This window comes from Somniosus microcephalus, chromosome 11 (assembly GCF_052327205.1).
Source record: "Somniosus microcephalus isolate GS21.2 chromosome 11, FLI_Smic_1.0, whole genome shotgun sequence".
Taxonomy (NCBI): Eukaryota; Metazoa; Chordata; class Chondrichthyes; order Squaliformes; family Somniosidae; genus Somniosus; species Somniosus microcephalus.
In genome coordinates, this window is record NC_140997.1 from 93,996,823 (window position 1) to 94,020,027 (window position 23,205).

The 23,205-nt window shown below is 47.3% G+C and overlaps 1 protein-coding gene across 9 annotated transcripts in view; it reads left to right on the top strand.

Moving 5' to 3' along the window:
• Positions 1-432: 432 nt before the first annotated feature.
• vwa3a (von Willebrand factor A domain containing 3A) overlaps positions 433-23,205 on the top strand; it is a 72,754-nt gene continuing 49,981 nt past the window's right edge. Inside the window, exons 1-10 of one of the 9 annotated variants that reach the window (XR_015079986.1) lie at positions 433-694; positions 816-957; positions 8,038-8,158; positions 8,864-8,988; positions 9,072-9,149; positions 10,317-10,371; positions 11,550-11,651; positions 11,806-11,912; positions 12,845-12,970; positions 14,291-14,399. Coding sequence is in view for 7 of the 9 variants with exons in the window: in XM_086001074.1 (XP_085857200.1) it covers positions 893-957; positions 8,038-8,158; positions 8,864-8,988; positions 9,072-9,149; positions 10,317-10,371; positions 11,550-11,651; positions 11,806-11,912; positions 12,845-12,970; positions 14,291-14,399 (888 nt within the window). In the remaining 2 variants the exon portion in view is untranslated. Of the gene's footprint in view, positions 699-815; positions 958-8,037; positions 8,159-8,863; positions 8,989-9,071; positions 9,150-10,316; positions 10,372-10,916; positions 11,071-11,549; positions 11,652-11,805; positions 11,913-12,844; positions 12,971-14,290; positions 14,400-23,205 lie in introns of those variants that run through there. The other 8 variants (XM_086001074.1, XR_015079985.1, XM_086001070.1 and 5 more) reach the window with 8 other exon arrangements.

Consider the following 23,205-nt stretch of genomic DNA (forward strand, 5'->3'; position numbering starts at 1 on the left):
GGTTAGCACAGCGCACCGACATCAGAACCGGGCCACTTACAGGAAATCCACTGCGGGCCAGGTTTCAGATGTCGGCACGCAGGGTGAGTGCACATCCCGACACCAAGTTCTGGGCCAATAACAGAGCAAGGCGCTACCTGCAGTTCCCGTGTCCGGTCTTTTGATAAAGGCATCAAGCCCTTCACAATAAATAGGTTAATGATTTGAAACATTTGCGAACTTTAAAGTGCACCAAGAATTTCAGAAGCTAATGTTGCAACAATTGTCAATCAGTTTGCTATTGTCTGCACCTCCCAGCGCTGCCGGGCTACAGCTCTCGCCACTTCATGCAAAGTTTGGACGATACCATCCAGTTTAATTAAAACAAATTAGTAAATTTATTAGATTGGTTAAATTTGCTTACTGCAATAACTAAAATGCAATGCACGTATCTTCAACAATTCTAATGTTTCCCTTTCAAGATTACAGATGAGAATTTATCCGACTTGTTCAGAATGGACTCTTCCATCTCCATTGGCAACGGAGAAACAACATCCTGGAGTCGGTGGAGAGCTCGAGCCGGTCAGTCTGGGAGCTGGAACCCGGGCCCGGGACCCGTCAATCACCCGCCCGTGACCCGGGACCTGTCAATCACCCGCCTGCACCCGGGCCCCGGCAATCACCCTCCTGGGGAATATGAAAGGATGTCGGATGGGTTGGTGGGGTTTACAGGAGAGAGAATTACGTTCTCCTGTGCATATTTTTAATAGTTTATTTTTTTCATTGTAGAGCAGTAATTGCCCGATCTGTTGCTAAAATATTTTCCTTGTTTGTAGATTTGCATTAGTTGTTGATCTGGACCAGTTTCAAAGGCACAAACTTCAAGCCGGAGGAGCTGTTACTGTTAGTCACAATGAACCAACATATCGGTAACATGGCCGCCATCCTGGCAAATGAGCAGTTTCTTCGAAGTGGATTGTAAGTCCCTTGTTATGTGATTTTTTAAAAAGTCACTGAATACAGTCGATCAGTATGTTTTCTGTCCTTAAGCCAATTCCTTATCCAAGCTGCCACTGACCCACCGATTCCATGAGCCTCAATTTTGTTAACCAGACTTCTATATGGTACTTTGTCAAACGCCTTCTGAAAATCCACGTAGACAACATCCATTGCATTCCCTTAATCCTCTCTGTTACTTCATCAAAAAATTCAATTAGATTAGTCAAACACAATCTGCCTTTCACAAATCCGTGTTGGCTCTCAATTAGCTTAAACCTCTCCAAGTACCCGTTAATTTTTTCCTTGATTATTGTTTCTAAAACTTTACCCACCACTGATGATAAACTGACCAGCCTGTAATTACTAGGATTGTCCTTACACCCTTTCATGAACAATGGTGTCACATTTGCCACTTCCCAATCCTCAGGCACCTCCCCCGCATCTAGGGAAGATTGGAAACATAAAAGATAGGAGCAGGAGTAGACCATTCGGCCCCTCGAACCTGCTCCGCCATTTAATGCGATCATGGCTGATCATCCAAATTCAGTACCCGGTCCCTGCTTTCTCCCCATACCCCTTGATCCCTTTAGCCTTGAGAAATATATCCAACTCCTTCTTGAATATATTTAATGTATTGGCCTCTACTGCCTTCTGTGGTAGAGAATTCCACAGGTTCACCACTCTCTGGGTGAAGAAATTCCTCCTCATTTCTGTCCTAAATGGCCTACCCCTTATTATGGCAAGCCCTTCCCCTATCTCCTCCACCCAATTCCCTTAGCAACCTGGGATGCAAGCCACCTGGACCAGGCGACTTATCCACTATAAGCATACCCAGCCTTTCTAGTACATCCTGTCTATCAATTTTGATCCCTTCCACTACCGATATTTTGTCAGTATCCACCTCCTTAGTAAACACCGATACAAAGTACTCATTGCGTATTCTAGCCTTGTCCTGCGCCTTGTTCAAAAAAGGTGTAAGGATAAATCTACAGGCCAGTCAGTTTAACCTCGGTAGTGGGGAAGCTTTTAGAAACGATAATCAGGGACAAAGTTAACAGTCTCTTGGACAAGTGTGGATTAATTAAGGAAAGCCAGCACGGATTTGTTAAAGGCAAATCGCGTCTTCCGGACTCAATATCGAGTTCAACAATTTCAGATCATAACCTCGGCCCCCATTACATTTTTACTTATTTTTTATCCACACCTTTGTTTTGGCCCTTTCGCCCCCTTTTTTTTCCTCTCCCACATGGCAGCTGTCTCCTATTCTGCCAGCGCACTTCACACCTAATCTAGAGCCGTCTTTTGTCTCCACTAGTCCTATCACCATCTCGTCTTGTTTTGAATACCTCTTAATGTCTCTTCACTTCTCTTTTGTTCTCTCCCAGCCCGGCCTTTTAATCTATTTCATTGCCTATGCTTTTCCAGTCTTGACAAAGGGTTTGACCCAAAACGTTGACTCTTTTTTCTCTCCGTGGATGTTGCCTGGCCTGCTGAGTTTTTCCAGCATTTTCTGTTGTTATTTCGCATTTAACTAACTTGATCAAGTTTTTTGATGAGGTAACAGAGAGGGTTGATGAGGGCAATGCAGTTGACGTGGTGTACATGGACTTCCAAAAGGCATTTTGTAAAGTACCACATAAGAGGCTTGCCAGCAAAGTTGAAGCCCATGGAATAAAAGGGACAGTGGCAGCATGGATATGAAATTGGCTAAGTGACAGGAAACAGAGAGTAGTGGTGAACGGTTGTTTTTCAGACTGGAGGAAGGTACACAGTGGTGTTCCCCAGGGGTCAGTACTAGGACCACTGCTTTTCTTGATGTATATTAATGATTTGGACTTGGGAGTACAGGGCACAATTTCAAAATTTGCAGATGACACAAAACTTGGAAGTATAGTGAACAGTGAGGAGGATAGTGATAGACTTCAAGAAGACATAAACAGGCTGGTAGAATGGGCGGACACGTGGCAGATTAAATTTAACGCAGAAAAGTGCGAAGTGATACATTTTGGTAGGAAGAACGAGGAGAGGCAATATAAACTAAAGGGTACAATTCTAAAGTGGGTGCATGAACAGAGAGACCTGGGGGTATATGTGCACAAATTGTTGAAGGTGCAGGGCAGGTTGAGAAAGCGGTTAAAAAAGCATACAGGATCCTGGGCTTCATAAATAGAGGCATAGAGTACAAAAGCAAGGAAGTTATGATGAACCTTTATAAAACACTGGTTCGGCCTCAACTGGAGCATTGTGTCCAATTCTGGGCACTGCACATTAGGAAGGATGTGAAGGCCTTAGAGAGGGTGCAGAAAAGATTTACGAGAATGATTCCAGGGATGAGGGACTTCAGTTACGTGGATAGACTAGAGCGGCTGGGATTGTTCTCCTTGGAGCAGAGAAGGTTGAGAGGAGATTTGATAGAGGTGCTCAAAATCATGAGGGGTCTGGACAGAGTAGATAGAGAGAAACTGTTCCCATTGGCAGAAGGATTGAGAACCAGAGGACACAGATTTAAGGTGATTGACAAAAGATCCAAAGGCGACATGAGGAAAAACTTTTACGCAGCGAGTGGTTAGGATCTGGAATGCACTGCCTGAAAGGGTGGTGGAGGCAGACTCAATCTCATGGTTTTGAAAAGGGAATTTGGTAAGTACCTGAAGGAAAAATATTGCAGGGCTACGGGGAAAGGGCGGGGGAGTGGGACTAGCAGAAGTGCTCTTGCAGAGAGCTGGCACAGGCTCGATGGGCTGAATGGCCTCCTTCTTGGCTGTAACCATTCTATGATTCAGTAAAGATAATTAATATTGGTTATCTACAAACCTGTAGGGATCCAAAAGTCATTCAGTTTTTACAGAAAGTCCCAGAGTTGTTTCCAACCATGTAAAGTTTTTCTTCCCCACCTCCTCCCTTGTGCTCCACTGACTGTATTGTGTCTTCCATCATGGGTCCAGTTGCCTCCAGGGTCCAGTTGCCTCCTGGGTTCAATTGCCCCCAGAGTCCAATTGGCTCCTATGTTCGGAGTTCTCCCTCACCTTTGCTCAAGTGACCATGTGTGAAACTAGATGGTGAATATGAGCAGGAGTGATGCTAATTGCATAATCACTTGATGCCCATGTAATGAACACTTCTCCCAGAGAGTACTGCAACGTGATCAGTACCGAGAAGATCGGCAGATTATTTTTCCCTTCACCTACCCACGGATGTTGAAGCCAAGTATTGTGCCCCAACTGTCGCCCTGGTTGGCTCAAGGCAGTCCTGGGCTTCTTGTGCTCCATACAGCTCAGTAACACACCATTCAATTAGCCATTCGTAGGGACAAAAGTGGACAAATATTTTCGTATTTCCATCTTTATTTAAAACTGTTACTTACGCTTTCCTCTCACTGAAAAGTGCCAATCCCAGTCTGGGAGCCTGCACAGAGGATCCTGACTCCGTCCTCTGTAACTGGTTGCTATACACACTCTGCAGGTTTTACTCTGTCCCTGTGCAGAGGCACCTTGCATAGGAACAGCAGTAGACCATTCAGCCCCTGGACTAGGAACAGGAGTAGACCATTCAGCCCCTGGACCAGGAACAGGAGTAGACCATTCAACCACTGGACTAGGAACAGGAGTAGACCATTCAACCCCTGGACTAGGAACAGGAGTAGACCATTCAACCCCTGGACTAGGAACAGGAGTAGACCATTCAACCCCTGGACTAGGAACAGGAGTAGACCATTCAGCCCCTGGACCAGGAACAGGAGTAGACCATTCAGCTCCTGGACTAGGAGCAGGAGTAGACCATTCAGCTCCTGGACTAGGAACAGGAGTAGACCATTCAAACTCTGGACTAGGAACAGGAGTAGACCATTCAGCCCCTGGACTAGGAACAGGAGTAGACCATCCAGCCCCTGGAATAGGAACAGGAGTAGACCATTCAGCCCCTGGACTAGGAACGGGAGTAGACCATACAGCCCCTGGACTAGGAACAGGAGTAGACCATTCAGCACCTGGACCAGGAACAGGAGTAGACCATTCAGCTCCTGGACTAGCAACAGGAGTAGACCATTCAGCCCCTGGACTAGGAACAGGAGTAGACCATTCAGCCCCTGGACTAGGAACAGGAGTAGACCATTCAGCCCCTGGACTAGGAACAGGAGTAGACCATTCAGCACCTGCACTAGGAACAGGAGTAGACCATTCAGCACCTGGACCAGGAACAGGAGTAGACCATTCAACCCCTGGACTAGGAACAGCAGTAGACCATTCATCCCTTGGCCTAGGAACAGGAGTAGACCATTCAACCCCTGGACTAGGAACAGGAGTAGACCATTCAGCTCCTGGACTCGGAACAGGAGTAGACCATTCAGCCCCTGGACTAGGAACAGGAGTAGACCATTCAGCTCCTGGACTAGGAACAGGAGTAGACCATTCAGCCCCTGGACTAGGAACAGGAGTAGACCATTCAGCTCCTGGACTAGGAACAGGAGTAGATCATGGAGCCCCTGGACTAGGAACAGGAGTAGACCATTAAGCCCCTGGACTAGGAACAGGAGTAGACCATTCAGTCCCTGGACTAGGAACAGGAGTAGACCATTCAGCCCCTGGACCAGGAACAGGAGTAGACCATTCAGCCCCTGGACCAGGAACAGGAGTAGACCATTCATCCCTTGGACTAGGAACAGGAGTAGACAATTCAACCCCTGGACTAGGAACAGGAGTAGACCATTCAGCTCCTGGATTAGGAACAGGAGTAGACCATTCAGCCCCTGGACTAGGAACAGGAGTAGACCATTCAACCCCTGGACTAGGAACAGGAGTAGACCATTCAGCCCCTGGACTAGGAACAGGAGTAGACCATTCAGCTCCTGGACTAGGAACAGGAGTAGACCATTCAAACTCTGGACTAGGAACAGGAGTAGACCATTCAGCCCCTGGACTAGGAACAGGAGTAGACCATTCAGCTCCTGGACTAGCAACAGTAGTAGACCATTCAACCCCTGGACTAGGAACAGGAGTAGACCATTCCACCCTGGACTAGGAACAGGAGTAGACCGTTCAGCCCCTGGACTAGGAATAGGAGTAGACCATTCAGCCTCTGGACTAGGAACAGGAGCAGACCATTTTTCCGAGTGGCAGGCGATACAAAGCTGGGTGGGTGTGTGTGCTGTGAGGAGGATGCAGAGAAACTCCAGTATGATTTGGACAGGTTGGGTGATTGGGCAGATGCATGGCAGATGCGTATAATGTGGATAAATGCGAGGTTATCCACTTTGGTGGCAGAAACAGGAAGACAGATTATTATCTGAACGGCAATAGATTGGGAAAAGTGGAAGTGCAACGAGACCTGGGTGTCCTTGTGCACCAGTCGCTGAAGGTAAGCATGCAGGTGCAGCAGGCGGTTAAGAACGTAAATGGTATGTTGGCCTTCAGAGTGAGAAGATTCGAGTACAGGAGCAAGGATGTCTTGCTGCAGTTGTACAGGGCCTTGGTGAGAACACACCTTGAGTATTGTGTTCTGTTTTGGTCGCTTTATCTGAGGAAGGATGTTCTTGCCATGGAGGAAGTGCAGCGAAGATTCACCAGACTGATACCTGGGATGGCAGGAATGACGTATGAAGAGAGATTGGGTTGATTAGGCTTATATTCGCTAGAGTTTAGAAGAATGAGAGGGGATCTCATTGAAACTTATAAAATTCTAACAGGACTAGACAGACTAGATGCAGGAAGGATGTTCCCGATGGCGGGGGAGTCCAGAACCAGGGGTCACAGTCTAAGGATAAGGGGTAAGCCATTTAGGACTGAGATGAGGAGGAATTTCTTCACCCAGAGAGTGGTGAACCTGTGGAATTCTCTACCACAGAAGGCAGTTGAGACCAACTTATTAAATGTATTCAAGAAGGAGTTAGAAATATTTCTTAAGGCTAAAGGGATCAAGAAATATGGGGAGAAAGCAGGGACAGGGTACTGAATTTGGATGATCAGCCATGATCTCATTAAATGGAGGAACAGGCTCGAGGGGCCAAATGGCCTACTCCTGCTCCTACCTTCTATGTAAAAAAAATCTATGTAACCCTTGGACTAGGAACAGGAATAGACCATTTAATCTCTGGACTAGGAACAGGAGTAGACCATTCATCCCCTGGACTCGGAACAGGAGCAGGCCATTCAGCCCGTGGGCTAGGAACAGGAGTAGACCATTCAACCCCTGGAGTGGGAACAGAGTAGGCCATTCAGCCCCTGGACTCGGAACAGGAGCAGGCCATTCAGCCCGTGGGCTAGGAACAGGAGTAGACCATTCAACCCCTGGAGTGGGAACAGAGTAGGCCATTCAGCCCCTGGACTCGGAACAGGAGCAGGCCATTCAGCCTGTGGACTAGCAACAGGAGTAGACCATTCAACCCCTGGAGTGGGAACAGAGTAGGCCATTCAGCCCGTGGACTAGCAACAGGAGTAGACCATTCAACCCCTAGACTAGGAATATGAGTAGACCATTTAACCGCTAGACTAGGAACAGGAGTAGACCATTCCACCCCTGGACTAGGAACAGGAGTAGACCATTCAACCCCTGGATTCGGAACGGGTGTAGGCCATTCAGCTCCTGGACTCGGAACTGGAGTAGACCATTCAACCCCTAGATTAGGAACAGGAGTAGACGATTCAACCCCTAGACTAGGAACAGGAGTAGACCATTCAATCTATGGACTAGGAAGAGGAGTAGACCATTCAATCTCTGGACTAGGAACAGGGGTAGACCATTCGGCCCCTGGACGAGGTACAGGAGTAGATCATTCGGCCCCTGGACTAGGTACAGGAGTAGACCATTCAGCCGCTGGACTAGGAATAGGAAGGAACAGGAATAGACCATTCAGCCGCTGGACCAGGAACAGGAGTAGATCATTCAAACCTGGACTAGGTGCAGGAGTAGACCATTCAGACCCTAGCGTAGGAACAGGAGTCGACCATTCAAATGCTTAAATTTGATTTTGACTTGAGGCATAAAGGGAAGATTTCCCGTTATCTCGGTGAAGTGATACGAGGTGGAATTTGCTGATTTTTAACAATTCCGTTGCTGTATTTTCAGGCCACAATCTGAGACAGACCGTTGGAGACAGCGAGACCCCTGGCAAGATTTAGCTATCACTGACCTTGAACCAGATGATGGATTACTGGTGACACATGTCAATCAAACCAGCGGACTGTTGGTACGCCGCAGACTTGGTCAGATTGAGGGCTACACCAAAAAAAATGTTGAAAATTGGGGTCAATTTGATGAATACGGTCCCTGACGCTGATTCTTGCCCGGCGTGGGGGGTCTGGGGAACCGCGCACCGCACTTGAGTTCCTGACCCGTGTGCTCAGCAGGTGCGGTTGCACATCGGGAGCTCGCACACAATCTGACCTCACTGACTTTGTTTATCCTTTGAGGTTTTCCAGATTTTCTCGTCTAAAAATCATAAGATTCGGTGACTTGAAAAGCAGTGTTGAATTTGTATCACCCGTAAACATTATTAAGTTTGAACAGAGATCTTTGCACAACACAGGAGTCCAGACTTAGGAGCTAAGCTTCTGTGGAAACTGAAGAGCCTCGAACGCTTTGTATTTGTTACTTATTTAGTGACTCCTAGTTTTTGATAGGCTGTGATAGTAACTTAGACTTTTGGTACTTGTTCATTTCATAGAATCTTACAACACAGAAGGAGGCCACTTGGCCCATCGTGCCTGTGCCGGCTCTTTGAAAGAGCAAATCATATAGTCCCACTCCTCCTGCTCTTTCCCCACAGCCCTGCAAATTTTCCCTTTACAAGTATTTATCCAATTTCCCCGTTTGAAAGTCCAGTTCTGCAGGCAGCTCGCGAGGCCGTGGCTTCTCGTCCTGAAATGTCTGCTTTGCATCGTGTCCTCCACAGAGAATAGAGGGGAAACGGGCGCTGGCCAATGACAACCAGACCTCGGAGGAGTGGCTGACCAATCACAGCCTGGAACGCCAAAAGTTGACAGTTCACGACCTTCTAACACAAGGCAGGATCATCATGTGAGTCCAACAGAAACATCAGCACTGAGCGGGAATTCTATTGGCTGAAGCTCTTTTTAACTACATTCCCCTCTTCCCTTTAGGACAAAGGATGAGAGTGACATTAAACACTTGCAGTTCAGGTTGGACATAGTTGATAAGTTTGAATCCAGACTTTATGAGTAAGTCTTTTTCCTGTTTCCCCTATTATATATTTGCTCTGTGAACACAATAGGGGTAAACAGATCGCACGGAAGCAGAGGGAATGGTGTCCGAGATATGGGTGAGGTTGAGAGAAGTGAATAGAGGTAGTTAACAGATGGGGGTCACACAGACACGGCACAGAGAGAGAGATGAGGGAAAGAGGGAGAGATGACAGCGATACTGGAGAGGAGGAAAGATCAAGGGACAGATAGAGACTGGGGCAGAAGGAAAGACAGGACGGAATGAGAGAGAAACATTAAGGACAAAGAAAGACTCGCATTTCTATAGTGCCTTTCACAACCTCAGGACGCCCCAAAACACTTCACAGCCAATGAAGAGTTTTTTGAAGTGTAGTCACTCTTGTAATGTAGGAATAGAGGAGTCTGCGCACGGCACCATGTCCCTGGTCAGGGACACGACCTGTCCCCCTGAACCAGTTGAGCACAGCTTCACCCAGTGTGCCTTGTTTGAACACATTTGCTTCAGGAATTCACCCTCTGTGCAAAGCTTCCTCCCTCATGGAGCTAGCTCGGTGTCGACCAATAGAAATTGCTGACCGGCCACAGGCGTTGCTACGGCGACACCATTTTAGCCACTTGCACTAATTTTAGTGGAAAACCCCTTAACACACAATACAGGTCAATGTACCTCACGTGAACATTTACACAACAAACATCTGCCACCAGAAGGCCCAACAATGGTGTCTTACTTACTTTTGATTCACTAATCAGAAATGCAATTAGCCACATCTGGATTCCCAATTGGCCACATGTGGACAGTGGTTAACGTACTGGACAACACTGGTCTGGCTGTTTTGACACTTTTGAAGAGGGACCTTGTATCTAGAAGACGATAATTGGGCTGGATAGTGGAGAAGTGAAGCAGGGTAGCGATTCTGTGGTTGTGCCTGATTATCTCTGGGAATCGAGGAGAATTTACACCACACCTTCACCCGGAAGGTTGAGTTGGGTGGAGTAGAGCCTGTGGTTGGGTCGGTTGTACGTGGTCTGTGGAAGGAGTGAGTTTGGATGGGCTGAATGGCCTTTTATTCATTCTGTGCTGCCTTCCGTTTCTTGCTCTTCCTGATAAGACGGAGTGGAGTTTGTTCAAGTCCTCGTTCTGACCCATTTTATTACACATTTCAGAATGACTGACCTTTACCACCAACGGATGGAATGGCTGATGGAAGGAAGCAGAAAGGTTAGCTTTCCTGCTTTGTGATCATAGAATAGAACCAGACAACACGGAAGGAGGCCATTCGGCCCATCGTGCCTGTGCTGGCTCTCTGAATGAGCTAGCCAATTAGTCCCACTCCCCCATCGTTCCTCAGAGCCCTGCATGTGACGTGTTTTATTTTTTAAATAAAGGAGTTTCCTGTAATATACCAGTGATAGATTAAAACAGTAACCTTCGTTTAGAGCCTGGTCTGGAGTTAGGGCTAGAATACTATCTGGCTGATTCTACAACCCGCGCTCCTGTCTCAGAAGGCAGTATACTGGAGCGAACACTCCCAAAATACAGGAAACTCGTTTAAACGGCACCTAAATATCCGGAATTCTCTATTAACTGGCAAAATCTCACTCCGAAAACAACACCTCAATAACCGGCAATGTGTCCGAGTCCGAGTCTCCCGCAGTGGCCGAGTTAGTCAGTGAGGGTAGTTCTCCAAACTGCCACTACTCGGCTTCTTGGCGCTGTCGGAAGTCGGAACACTTCAATACCCCTGTAACAGGAGTCTGACTCTCCCGCCCTGCCGGTAGTCTCTTCTCATCCGTCATTTTACTGGGGTACTGTGTGTCTCCCACGCTGCTGGTAGTCATTGCATTGCATTACCCTCAACTGGCAGTACTGTACTTAATCAAGCATCTTCCACCATCCATTTAACACAACATTCTGTAGGTGAGTACCCAATTACTGTATACTGCACATTTCTTGATTTTTTAATTTTTCTTTGTTAAAAGTAGCCTCGGTCGATAACCCTCGCCGTCATCCGGAATTTTTGATCAACCGGCAACACGCCGGTGCCGGATACCAAAGAGTTTCCTGTAACCCCTTAAAAGTTCATCTCCAATATAAATTATGGACAGAACTCCTGATTAATAGCAACTGAATAAGTCAAATTCCATATTTATTATGAAATTCAGGGATTTTTACCAGTGTTTTTGCGATTGCAGCTGCTTTATAATTAGCACCACTGGCTCACGCTGATTGAATGTTTGTTTCCGTGTTAATTACATGGGATTTCTGATCGTTTTTTATTGGGGATCGTATTACTGAGATATTGTCCGTTTTTCCGGCCCCATGTAAACCGTAAATCAGCAACCTCGATTGTGATTCATTGAAGACAGCTCTAACCTCGTGCCTTCCTGTCCCGCTAGATGTTTGGACTGGTGAAAGGCGCTCGGGTCGGTCTGCTTGTTGACTCCTCTGACGCAAACTGCAGACTTGGACGACTGCAGGACTTTCAGACAGCTCTCCTGGTCAGTGCGATGGCTGCTTGAAGGAATGAATGCTGTTATGTCGAAAGATTTTGCTTTTGGGACACCCGGCGTGTGAGCGATGCATCTGTAAAGTTTTAATTGTCTGTCTCTCTCTGGTGCTGTGTTACATTGACCTGCGTGCCTTGATTCACAGTGTCTGCTGGATGAACAGCTCTGCTACAGGAAGCAGCTTTACTTCCTGTCCTTCGGTAGCGACCTCACTCCACTCTGGGAGACCCCACGGGACGTTAACATTCGCACGTAAGCGGCTTTTCAGTCCTGCTCATGTGCTTGTGTTGTCATATAACATGCGCCTGTATCCGCTCCACCATTGGTGGCCGTGCCTTCAGCTGCCTGGACCCTAAGCTCTGGAATTCCCCTCCTAAACCTCTCCGCCTCTCTCCCGTCCTTTAAGACGCTCCTTAAAACCTACTTCTTCACCTCTCCTGATATCTACTTATGTGGCTCGGTGTCAAATTTTGTTTGATAACGCTCCTGTGAAGCGCCTTGGAACGTTTTACTACGTTAAAGGCTCTATATAAATACAAGTTGTTGTTGTATCCAGTCATGGCCCTGCTGTTTGTTGGGAGTCTGTCTGGAGGGAAACGAGACAAGAAAATATCCTTGTGTTTGTTCTCCCGGGTTGCTTGCAGGAGTGTCCGGGAGATTACTTTTTAATTCTGGGCGACTCCAGAACAATCCGGGAGGGTTGGCAACCCGAATTCAAGGAGTAAAACGGTTCTCTTTAAAGTGGTCACGGTGACCGAGCACTTCCATATGCACTGAACAGTTTCTACCCTATCTTTCTAACCTCCTCCAGCCCTATAACCTTCCGCGATCTCAACTCTCCTCTAATTCTTGCGCATCCTCGATTTTAATCGCTCCACCATTGGCGGCCGTGCTTTCAGCTGTCGGGGCCCTAAACTCTGGGATTTCCTCCCTAAACCTCTCCGCCTCTCTCTCCTCCTTTAAGACGCTCCTTAAAACCTACCTGATCTGTCCTGATAGCTCCGTATGTGGCTCGGTGTCAAATTTTCCTGTGAAGCCCCTTGGGAGGTTTTGCTACGCTAAAGGCACTATATAAATGCAAGTTGTTGCTGCAGGAGAAGTAGAGACTTCCTGGTTAATATCTAATATCGTCATTCTCACACCTCCTGCCCCTTTCGCAATGGTTGTCCTGTTGTTCTTTGCAGCCTGGATGAAGCCCGGCAATGGGTTCAAGATCTCCAGCCTAGTGGGAGCTGCAACCTGTTAAAGGCTATGAACAGACTAGTAAAAGTGAGGAAGCTGAACTCTCTACTAATTATACTGGGAACATGGTAAGAAAGCATCGGCACACGAGAATTCCCCGTCACTGGTGCCTGATTCGTTACATTTACTTGCACAAGGAGGAATAGCACAAAGAGAGCTCATGTCCTATGAGGAGAGATTGAGTAGACTGGGCCTATATTCCCTGGAGTTTAGAAGAATGAGAGGTGATCTCATTGAAATGTATTAAATTCTTACAGGGTAGATGCAGGGAGGATGTTTCCCCTGGTGGAGAGTCTAGAACCAGGGGTCTCAGTCCCAGGATAAGGGGGTCGGCCATTTAGGACCGATGAGGAGAAATTTCTTCGCTCAGAGGGTGGTGAATCTTTGGAATTCTCTACCCCAGAGGGCTGTGGAGGCTCAGTCGTTGAATATATTCAAGACAGAGAGCGATAGATTTTTGACTATTAAGGGAATCAAGGGATATGTGGATAGGGCGGGAAAGTAGAGTTGAGGTCAATGATCAGCCATGATCTTATTGAATGGCGGAGCAGGCTCGAGGGGCCGTATGGCCTACTCCTGCTCCTATTTCTTATGTTCTGATCTTTTTAATGTGTAATACAAAAGGATGTACAATATATTTGTTGCAGTACCTGGAAATAATGAAGCCTTGTAGTGGTGTCACATGAATATGAATGAGTCACATTTCAACATATGTATCTCCCAGTCATCCGGTGTTGTGCCAGAAAATGCCACAATAGAAGCAGCTGCTCATTTGAGTGCAGTGCAGAGAGTATATTAGTGTCTCATTAAACTCTTTACAGAAGCATTATGTGCTTTTATTTACTGATATAAACCAGCTGAATGAGAAGTTCAGACAGTGCGTGTTGCTGGCTTATGAAGTAGCTGCTGCCTTTATTTGGAACGATGTTTTTAGCCGTGGCTCAGTGGGCACCACTCTCATCTCTGAGTCAGCAGGTCGTGGGTTCAAGTCCCACTCCAGAGACTTGAGCCCATAACGCAGGCCGACGCTCCCAGTGCAGCGCTGAGGGAGTGCTGCACTGTCAGATGAGGCGTTAAACCGAGGCTCTGTCTGCTGTCTCAGGTGGACGTAAAAGATCCCGTGGCACTATTTCGAAGAAGAGCAGGGGAGTTCTCCCCAGTGTCCTGGCCAATATTTATCCCTCAATCAACATCGCTAAAACAGAATAGCTTGTCATTATCACATTGCTGTTTGTGGGACCTTGCTGTGCGCAAATTGGCTGCCGCATTTCCTACATTACAACAGTGGCTACACTTCAAAAGTACTTCATTGGCTGTAAAGTGCTTTGGCACGTCCTGAGGTCATGAACGCTGCTATATACATGCAACTTCTTTCTTTCTCCTTTCAGTCCTGATCAGGCGGCAGAGATTCTGTCTGACTATGTGCAGCAGTGCCTGCTGGGAAGACGTTTGCCCATCCAGACTGTCGCTTACGACTGCAGCAATCACATGACTCACGTAAGTGGCCAATTGGAAGGTACCGTGCGACGCGAGGCACTTAATCACGGAACCTCCATTATCCGCCGAGGATAATCTGTGCGACGCGTCAACTTGCAAGGCTTCCTGTCTTCCTTGCTGCAAGGCTTCCTTTACATGCCATCTCTTTGGTTATTAGACACCACAATGGGAGAACGGTAGCATAGTGATAATGTCACTGGGCTAGTAACCCAGAGGCCTGGACTAATGATCCCACCACGGCAGCTGGGGAATTTAAATTTAGTTAATTAATTAAATCTGGAATAAAAATCTAGTGTCAGTAATGGTGACCATGAAACTATCGGATTGTCGTAAAAACCCATCTGGTTCACTAATGTCCTTCAGGGAAGGAAATCTGCCGCCCTTACCCGGTCTGGCCTATATGTGACTCCAGACCCACAGCAATGTGGTTGACTCTTAACTGAAATGGCCTAGCAAGCCACTCAGTTGTAACAAACTGTTACAAGAAACAATAAGAAGAATAAAACCAGACGGACCACCCAGCATCGACCTCAGCACCGACTACGGACACGGCAATGGCACACCCAGCCCAGTCGACCCTGCAAAGTCCTTTTCACCAACATCTGGGGACTGGTGCCAAAATTATGAGAGCTGTCTCACAGAGTAGTCAAGCAACAGCCTGACATAGTCATACTCACAGAATCATACCTTTCAGCCAATGTCCCGAACTCCTCCATCACCATTCCTGGGTATGTCCTGTCCCACTGGCAGGACAGACCCACCAAGGGAGGTGGCACAGTGGTATACAGTCGGGAAGGAGTGGCCCTGGGAGTCCTCAACATTGACTCCGGACCCCATGAAGTCTCATGGCTTCAGGTCAAGCATGGGCAAGGAAACCTCCTGCTGATTACCACCTACCGCCCTCCCTCAGCTGATGAATCAGTACTCCTCCATGTTGAACACCGCTTGGAAGAAGCACTGAGAGTAGCAAGGGCACAGAATGTACTCTGGGTGGGGGACTTCATTGTCCATCACCAAGAGTAGCTCGGTAGCACCACTACTGACCGAGCTGGCCAAGTCCTGAAGGACGTAGCTGCCAGACTGGACCTGCGGCAGGTGGTGAGAGAACCAACCTACTTGACCTCATCCTCACCAATCTACCTGTCGCAGATGCATCTGTCCATGGCAGCATTGGTAGCAGTGACCACCGCACAGTCATTGTGGAGACGAAGTCCCGTCTTCACACTGAACACCCTCATCGTGTTGTGTGGCACTACCACCGTGCTAAATGGGATAGAGTCAGAACAGATCTAGCAGCTCAAAACTGGGCATCCATGAGGCGCTGTGGGCCATCAGCAGCAGCAGAATTGTATCCTACCACAATCTGTAACCTCATGGCCCGGCATATCCCTCACTCTACCATTACCATCAAGCCAGGGGACCAACCCTGGTTCAATAAGGAGTGTAGAAGAGCATGCCAGGAGCAGCACTAGGCATACCTAAAAATTAGGTGCCAACCTGGGGAAGCTGCAACACAGCACTACATGCATGCTAAAAAGCGGAAGCAGCATGCTACAGACGGAGCTAAGCGATCCCACAACCAACGGATCAGATCAAGGCTCTGCAGTCCTGCCACATCCAGTCGTGAATGGTGGTGGACAATTAAACAACCAATGGGAGGAGGAGACTCCGTGAATATCCCCATTCTCAATGATGGCGGAGCCCAGCACATGAGTGCATAAGACAAGGCTGAAGCATATGCAACCATCTTCAGCCGGAAGTGCCGAGTGGATGGTCCATCTCGGGCTCCTCCTGAGGTCCCCACCATCACAGAAGCCAGTCTTCAGCCAATTCAATTCACTCAACGTGATATCAAGAAACGGCTGAGCACACTGGATACAGCAAAGGCTATGGGCCCTGACAACATCCCGGCTGTCGTGCTGAAGACTTGTGCTCCAGAACTAGCCGCGCCTCTAGCCAAGCTGTTCCAGTACAGCTACAAAACTGGCATCTACCCGACAATGTGGAAAACTGCCCAGGTATGCTCTGTCCACAAAAAACAGGACAAATCCAATCCGACCAATTACCGCCCCAAGAGTCTACACTCAATCATCAGCAAACTGATGGAAGGTGTCATCGACAGTGCTATCAAGCGGCACTTATTCACCAATAACCTGCTCAATGATGCTCTGTTTGGGTTCCGCCAGGACCACTCAGCTCCTGACCTCATTACAGCCTTGGTCCAAACATGGACAAAGGAGCTGAATTTCAGAGGTGAGGTGAGAGTGACTGCCCTTGACATCAAGGCAGCATTTGACCGAGTGTGGCATCAAGGAGCCCTACTAAAACTGAAGTCAATGGGAATCAGGGGGAAAACTCTCCACTGGCTGGAGTCATACCTAGCACAAAGGAAGATGGTTGTGGTTGTTGGAGGCCAATCATCACAGCCCCAGGACATCGCTGCAGGAGTTCCTCAGGGCAGTGTCCTAGGCCCAACTCATCTTCAGCTGCTTTATCAATGACCTTCCCTCCATCATAAGGTCAGAAGTGGGAATGTTCGCTGATGATTGCACAGTGTTCATTCGCAACTCCTCAGATAATGAAGCAGTTTATGCCCGCATGCAGCAAGACCTGGATGACATTTAGCCTTGGGCTGATAAGTGGCAAGTAACATTCGTGCCACACAAGTGCCAGGCAATCACTATCTCCAACAAGAGAGCGTCAAACCACTGCCCCTTGACATTCAACGGCATTACCATTGCCAAATCCCCCAACATCAACATCGTGGGGGTCAGCATTGACCAGAAACTTAACTGGACCAGCCACATAAATACTGTGGCTACAAGAGCAGGTCAGAGGTTGGGTATTCTGCGGCGAGTGTCTCACCTCCTGACTCCCCAAAGCCTTCCACCGTCTACAAGGCACAAGTAAGGAGTCTGATGGAATACTCTCCACTTGCCTGGATGAGTGCAGCTCCAACAACACACAAGAAGCTCGACACCATCCAGGACAAAGCAGCCTGTTTGATTGGCACCCCATCCACCACCTTAAACATTCACTCCCTCCACCACCGGCGTACCGTGGCTGCAGTGTGTACTAGCTACAAGATGCACTGCAGCAACTCACCAAGGCTTCATCGGCAGCACCTCCCAAACCTGCGACCTCTTCCCCTCCAAGTCACACACCACCCTGACTTGGAAATATATCGCCGTTCCTCCATCGTCGCTGGGTCAAAATCCTGGAGCTCCCTCCCTAACAGCATTGGGAGTACCTTCACCTCATGGACTGCAGCGGTTCAAGAAGACGGCTCACCACCACCTTCTCAAGGGCAATTAGGGATGGGCAACAAATGCTGGCCTTGCCAGCGGTGCCCACATCCCAGGAACGAATTAAAAAAAACTGTCTCCCTTGGTGTGTTCTAGTCGTCTTCATTCCCATTTCCAAGTTATTGCTGTATCCGGGTGGAATTCAGGAAATCCTGACCAATCTCGACTCTTGGACATAGATATTTCTCAGACATAGTTTTGAATTCTTTGGGTGGATTTATTTTTGCGAGGAATAAGTTGGATTCCTGATACTTCCCATATATTTCAGGAGGAATAACAAGCAATGGGGTTAGAGAGCCAATGGAAAGACACGGAAGTGTGTGGATGAAGAGAGAGACCCGAGGGGTTCAAATACATCGTCCATCAAAAGTGCAAGTGCAGGTCGATAAAGACATAAAAATAGGTCAATAGAATTTTGGGGTTTTATAGAAACATAGAAGATAGGAGCAGGAGTAGGCCATTCGGCCCCTCGAGCCTGTTCCTCCATTTAATGAGATCATGGCTGATCATCCAAATTCAGTACCCTGTCCCTGCTTTCTCCCCATATCCCTTGATCCCTTTTAGCCTTAAGAAATATATCTAACAACTTCTTCAGTATATTTAATGAATTGGCCTCAACTGCCCAGTGTGGCACAGAATTCCACAGGTTCACCACTCTCTGGGTGAAGAAATTCCTCCTCATCTCAGTCCTAAATGGCTTACCCCTTATCCTTAGACGGTGACCCCCTGGTTCTGGACACACCCGCCATTGGGAACATCCTTCCTGCATCTAGTCTGTCTAGCCGTGTTAGAATTTTATAAGTTTCAATGAGATCCCCTCTCATTCTTCTAAACTCCAGCGAATATAAGCTTAATCAACCAAATCTCTCTTCATGCATCATTCCTGCCATTCCAGGTATCAGTCTGGTGAATCTTTGCTGTACTTTCTCCATGGCAAGAACATCCTTCCTCAGATAAGGCGACCAAAACTGAACACAGTACTCAAGGTGTGGTCTCACCAAGGCCCTGTACAACTGCAGCAAGACATCCTTGCTCATGTACTCGAATCCTCTCGCTATAAAGGCCAACATATCATTTGCCGCCTTAACCGCTTGCTGCACCTGCATGCTTACCTTCAGCGACTGGTGCACAAGGACACCCAGGTCTCGTTGCATTTTGCCTTTTCTCAATCTATTGCCGTTCAGATAATAATCTGCCTTCCTGTTTTTGCCACCAAAGTGGATAACCTCGCATTTATCCACATTATACTGCATCTGCCATGCATCTGCCCAATCACCCAACCTGTCCAAATCGTACTGGAGTTTCTCTGCATCCTCCTCACAGCACACCCAGCTTTGTGTCGTCTGCAAACTTGGAGATATTACATCTAGTTTCCTCGTCTAGATCATTAATATGTATTGCGAATAACTGGGGTCCTAGCACCGATCCCTGCGGTATCCTACTAGTCACTGCCTGCCACTTGGAAAAAGACCCGTTTATTCCAACTCTTTGCTTCCTGTCTGCCAACCAGTTCTCTATCCAAGTCAGTACCTTACCCCCAATCCCATGTGCTTTAACTTTGCACGCTAATCTCTTATGCGGGACCTTATCGAAAGCCTTCTGAAAGTCCAAATACACCACATCCACTGGTTCTCCCTTATCTATTCTACCAGTTACATCCTCAAAAAAATTTCAGTAGATTAGTCAAGCATGATTTACCTTTTGTAAATCCATGTTGACTTTGTCCGATCCTGTCACTGTTTTCCAAGTGCTCTGCTATTACATCTTTTATAATGGACTCTAGCATTTTCCCCACTACCGATGTCAGGCTTACTGGTCTATAATTCCCTGTTTTCTCTCTCCCACCTTTTTTAAATAGTGGGATTACATTAGCTACCCTCCAATCCATGGGAACTGTTCCAGAGTCTATAGAATTTTGGAAGATGACCAGCAATGCATCTACTATTTCTAGGGCCACTTCCTTAAGCACTCTAGGATATAGATTATCAGGCCCTGGGGATTTATCGGCCTTCAATCCCGTCAATTTCCCTAACACCATTTCCCTACAAATACTGATTTCATTCAGTTCCTCCCTCTCATTAGACCCTACGTTCCCCGACATCTCTGGGAGGTTATTTGTGACCACCTTTGTGAAGACAGAACCAAAGTATGTATTTAATTGGTGACATAAGAAAACTACTAGGCACTTGGTCTAAGCATTAAACAAAGCTTTAATCAACTGTTTTACAACATGGAGCTCTAGTTGTGTCTTTCACTAGCTCATGTTAAGAATGTCCTGCGCAAGCTGGGCCCGTGCCCGATATTTATACTCTCCCTGGACAACGCCACCCGTAGGCCGCTCAGTATTATTTCATAATTCTTTCTTTCATGAATGACTGATTCATGTCAATTGGTCTGCCATTTCTTTGTTCCCCATTATAAATTCCCCTGATTCTGACTGCAAGGGTCCTACGCTTGACTTCACCAATCTTTTTCTCTTCACATATCTATAGAAGCTTTTACAGTCAGTTTTTATGTTCCCTGCAAGCTTACTCTCATACTCTATTTCCCCCCTCTTAATTAATCCCTTTGTCCTCCTTTGCTGAATTTTAAACTGCTCCCAATCCTCAGATTTGCTGCTTTTTCTGGCCAATTTATATGTCCTCTCCTTGGATCTTATGCTATCCCTAATTTCCCTTGTTAGCCACGGTTGAGTCACTTTTTTTGTTCTATTTTTATGCCAAACAGGGATGAACAAATTCTGTAGTTCATCCATGCGATCTTTAAAGGTTTGCCACTGCCTATTCACCGTCAACCCTTTAAGTAACATTCCCCAATCCATCCTAGCCAACTCACGCCTCATACCATCATAGTTTCCTTTATTTAAATTCAGGACTCTAGTCTCTGAGTCAAATACTTCACTCTCCATCTTAATGAAGAATTCTATCATATTATGATCGCTCCGCCCCAAGGGGCTTCGCACAACAAGATTGCTAATTAATCCTTTCTCATTACATAATACCCAGTCCAAGATGGCCTGATCTCTAGTTGGTTCCTCGACATACTGGTCTAGGAAACCATATACCGTATACACTGTAGGAATTCCTCCTCCACAGTATTGTTACTAATTTGGTTAGCCCAATCTATATGTAGATTAAAGTCACCCATGATAACTGCTGTGCTCTTATTGCACGCATCTCTAATTTCCCGTTTAATGCCATCCCCAACCTCAGCATTACTGTTTGGGGGTCTGTAAACAACTCCCACTAACGTTTTCTGCCCTTTGGTATTTCTCAGCTCTACCCATACAGATTCCACATCATCAGAGCTAATATCCTTCCTTACTATTGTGTTAATCTCCTCTTTAACCAGCAATGCTACCCCACCTCCTTTTCCTTTTTACCTGTCTTTCCTGAATATTGAATACCCCTGGATGTTGAACTCCCAGCCTTGGTCACCCTAGAGCCATTTCTCCGTAATCCCAATTCTATCATATCCGTTTACCTCTATTTGCGCAGCTAATTCATCCACCTTATTATGAATGCTCCTCGCATTAAGACACAAAGCCTTCAGGCTTGTTGTTTTAACACTCTTAGACCTTTTAGAATTATTATTTACTGTGGCCATATTTGATTTACACCCTTGATTTCTCTGACTGTCACTTTTGCTTTTCTCCTTCCTGTCTTTGGCTTCTATCTTTGCTTCCCTTTCCTCTGTCTCCCTGCACAGGTTCCGAACCCCCTGCCATTTTAGTTTAAACCCTCCCCAACAGCACTGGCAAACATTCCCCCTAGGACATCGGTCCTGGTCCTGCCCAGGTGCAAACCGTTCAGTTTGTACTGGTCCCACCTCCCCCAGAACCGATTCCAATATCCCAGTAATTTGAATTCCTCCCCCTTGCACCATTCCTCTAGCCACGTATTCATCTGAAGTATCCTTCTATTTCTACTCTGACTAGCACGTGGCACTGGTAGCAATCCTGAGATTACTACCTTTGAGGTCCTATTTTTTAATTTACCTCCAACTCCCTATATTCAGCTTTTAGGACCTTATCCCGGTTTTTACCTATATCATTGGTACCTATATGCACCACGACAACTGGCTGTTCACCCTCCCCCTCCAGAATGCCCTGCAGCCGCTCCGAGACATCCTTGACCCTTGCACCAGGGAGGCAACATACCATCCTGGCGTCTCGTTTGTGGCCGCAGAAACGCCTACCTATTCCCCTTACAATAGAATCCCCTATCACTATAGCTCTCCCGCTCGTTTTCCTCCCGTCCTGTGCAGCAGAACCACTCATGGTGCCAGGAAGTTGGCTGCTGCTGCCCTCCCCCGATAAGCCATCTCTCTCAACAATATCCAAAGCGGTATATCTGTTTGAGAGGGGGATGGCCACAGGGAACCCCTGCACTACCTGCCTGTGCCTACTACTCTGCCTGGCGGTCACCCATTCCCTTCCTGCCTGTGCAGCCTTTACCTGCGGTGTGACCAACTGATTAAACGTGCTATCCACGACGTCCTCAGCATCGCGAATGCTCCAGTATGTATCCATTCCCAGCTCCAGCGCCGCAATGCGGTCTGCCAGTAGCTGCGGCTGGATACACTTCCCACACACATGATCGTCAGGGACACAGGAAGTGTCCCTGATTTCCCACATAGTGCAGGAGGAGCATGCCACAGGGCTGAGCTGTGCTGCCATGACTTACCCTTAATTTAAATTAAATCAAATCAATGCCACAAATTACACTACAATTAAATGATATACTCAAGGGCCCTTGTTTACTAGCACTCCCCACTACACAACAGAGACCTTAGAAACTATAACCACAAAAATTAAGACCTTCTAAACTTTATAAACTATTAACCTTAACTGTCAAACTATAGAGTAGTATAAGTACACACCCCATCAGCTGCTTCCTCTTGCCCGCGTCACTTTTTGAATCATGGCATGGCTCTGGAACGCCGCCGCCGGTCTGTGAGATTGACCGGCCTTTGGGGAAAAAAAGCCCGCGAAAGTAAGTTTAAGTACTCACTGTACTCTCCTGCTGCTTCTGACACCGGCCTCTTCCTACAGGGTGAAAAGTTAGGAAAAACAAAGGCGAAGCAAGGGAGCTCCTCCTTCCACTCCTCACCTAACTCCCTGACTCACCCAACTCGCAGCACTCTGTTGAAACCACACTCACTGAATGGGGACACAGAGTACAGATGTGACGATGTGTTGGAGTGGTTCTATTGCCGTGCATGCAGAACGCCATCCTCTAATCTTCTTAGGCAGTCCCTCGGAACCGAGGATGACTTGCTCCCACACTAGAAATGAGTTCTCAGGTGACTGATGAGTCCAATGCAGGACCTACAGTCTCTGTCACAGGTGGGGCAGATGGTGGTTGAAGGGGCGGGTGGGTGGGGTGCTTGGGTTGACGTGCGCTCCTTCCGCTGTTTGCGCTTGGCTTCCACTTGCTCCCGGCGAAGAGACTCGAGGTGTTCGGCGCCTTCCTGGATGCTTCTCCTCCACTTTGTGCGGT